The sequence below is a fragment of the Chrysochloris asiatica genome, unplaced genomic scaffold, assembly GCF_000296735.1.
Source record: "Chrysochloris asiatica unplaced genomic scaffold, ChrAsi1.0 scaffold00041, whole genome shotgun sequence".
Lineage (NCBI taxonomy): Eukaryota > Metazoa > Chordata > Mammalia > Afrosoricida > Chrysochloridae > Chrysochloris > Chrysochloris asiatica.
The window spans coordinates 8840826-8842098 of record NW_006408559.1 but is presented as its reverse complement, the minus strand read 5'-3'; the positions used below and the strand labels follow the sequence as shown (position 1 = coordinate 8842098).

The 1273-nt window shown below is 38.6% G+C and overlaps 1 protein-coding gene across 6 annotated transcripts in view; it reads left to right on the top strand.

The window, feature by feature from the left end:
• Nucleotides 1-1273, top strand: part of CNOT4 (CCR4-NOT transcription complex, subunit 4) — a 158164-nt gene that overhangs the window by 117731 nt on the left and 39160 nt on the right. For all 6 annotated transcript variants that reach the window (XM_006861153.1, XM_006861151.1, XM_006861152.1 and 3 more), the window contains exon 8: nt 793-850. In XM_006861153.1, coding sequence (XP_006861215.1) covers nt 793-850 — 58 coding nt within the window. The remainder of the gene's footprint in view (nt 1-792; nt 851-1273) is intronic.

Genomic DNA, 1273 nt, shown 5'->3' with positions numbered 1-1273 from the left:
CATCTGCAAGTGTGGGTGTTCTTGTGCACATGCCCTCTCTTCCCATCAGCCGGCAGCTCCATTCTCCACTTGAGTCCTCCGTGGCCACGTCACTGACTCTGGGCCCAGGATTCCTCAGGTCTCCTCTAACTGCTTGCCAACCAGGTCCCAACTGGGTCTACAGAAGCCCTTTGAATATTGTGAGGCTTCACTCGTCGCTTCATTGCTGCTTTTACCCCATTTCTCCCCAACGGTGATGCGTGTGTTTACCAATACGAGTGTGCATTTCCACCGAGTCTCAGTTTTGTGGGGATAAGTGCTGAACTATTAACCAGAAGGTCAGTGGTTCAAACCTACCAGCCGCTCCTTGGAAACCCTGTACCAGGGTCGCTATGAGTCTGAACTGACTCTACAACATGTAACAACAACAGCATTTCTTACAAAAACGGGACAATGCTTTTAAAAACTGTAATGGGAGATGGGTTTAATCATATGTACAAAAACAAAAGATTTGAATTTTGACCCTCTGGGGTAGCATCCTATTTAATCAGTGTGTTTTCTTTTTTCCTAAGCTAATATCTCAGCCATTGTTTTTAGTGAATTTAATTGGGATGTAAGTTCCTCCAGGTTAGAGTCTTACACTGCTTTGTGTCCTTATATCTAACCTAGTGCGTATATCATTATTCTCCATGCATGTGCATTACGGTGATACAATGAATGTGCTTCTGGATTTGGGGGTGGGACGTTGTCTTTATTGTGAAAACTGACTTCACTTTATTTATTTATTTATTTTTCTGGTTTGTGTTTTTACAGCCCCATTGACAAACCTTCAGATTCTCTCAGTATAGGGAACGGTGATAATTCCCAGCAGGTAAGATTCTAGTACCGTACTTCATCTATCTGCTGCACTCTGAAAACAAGCTGTTCTTCAGAAGTAAATTTTCTAGATGATAAAAAATATCTTAAATTCTGAAATAATTGATAAACATATTTGGGTGGACATCTTTTAAAACAATGTGTTATAATTAGTCTTCTTTCCCCCATCAGTTATATTTAGTATAACTTAACCCTTTCTTTTTTCTTTTTTTCATATTGTGAATTGAGTGAAGGTTTACAGGGAAGATCATCAGTTTTATATTCAACAAATCATATACTTTGTTTCATTACAATGATTATAATTCCCTCCATGTACCTTCAGTTAACAGTATTTCTTACTATTCATTTTAGCTCTTTAAAAAAAACAACAAACACAAGGCATGTATAATAATTTAAACCACCAAAGGGCATGTTCTGC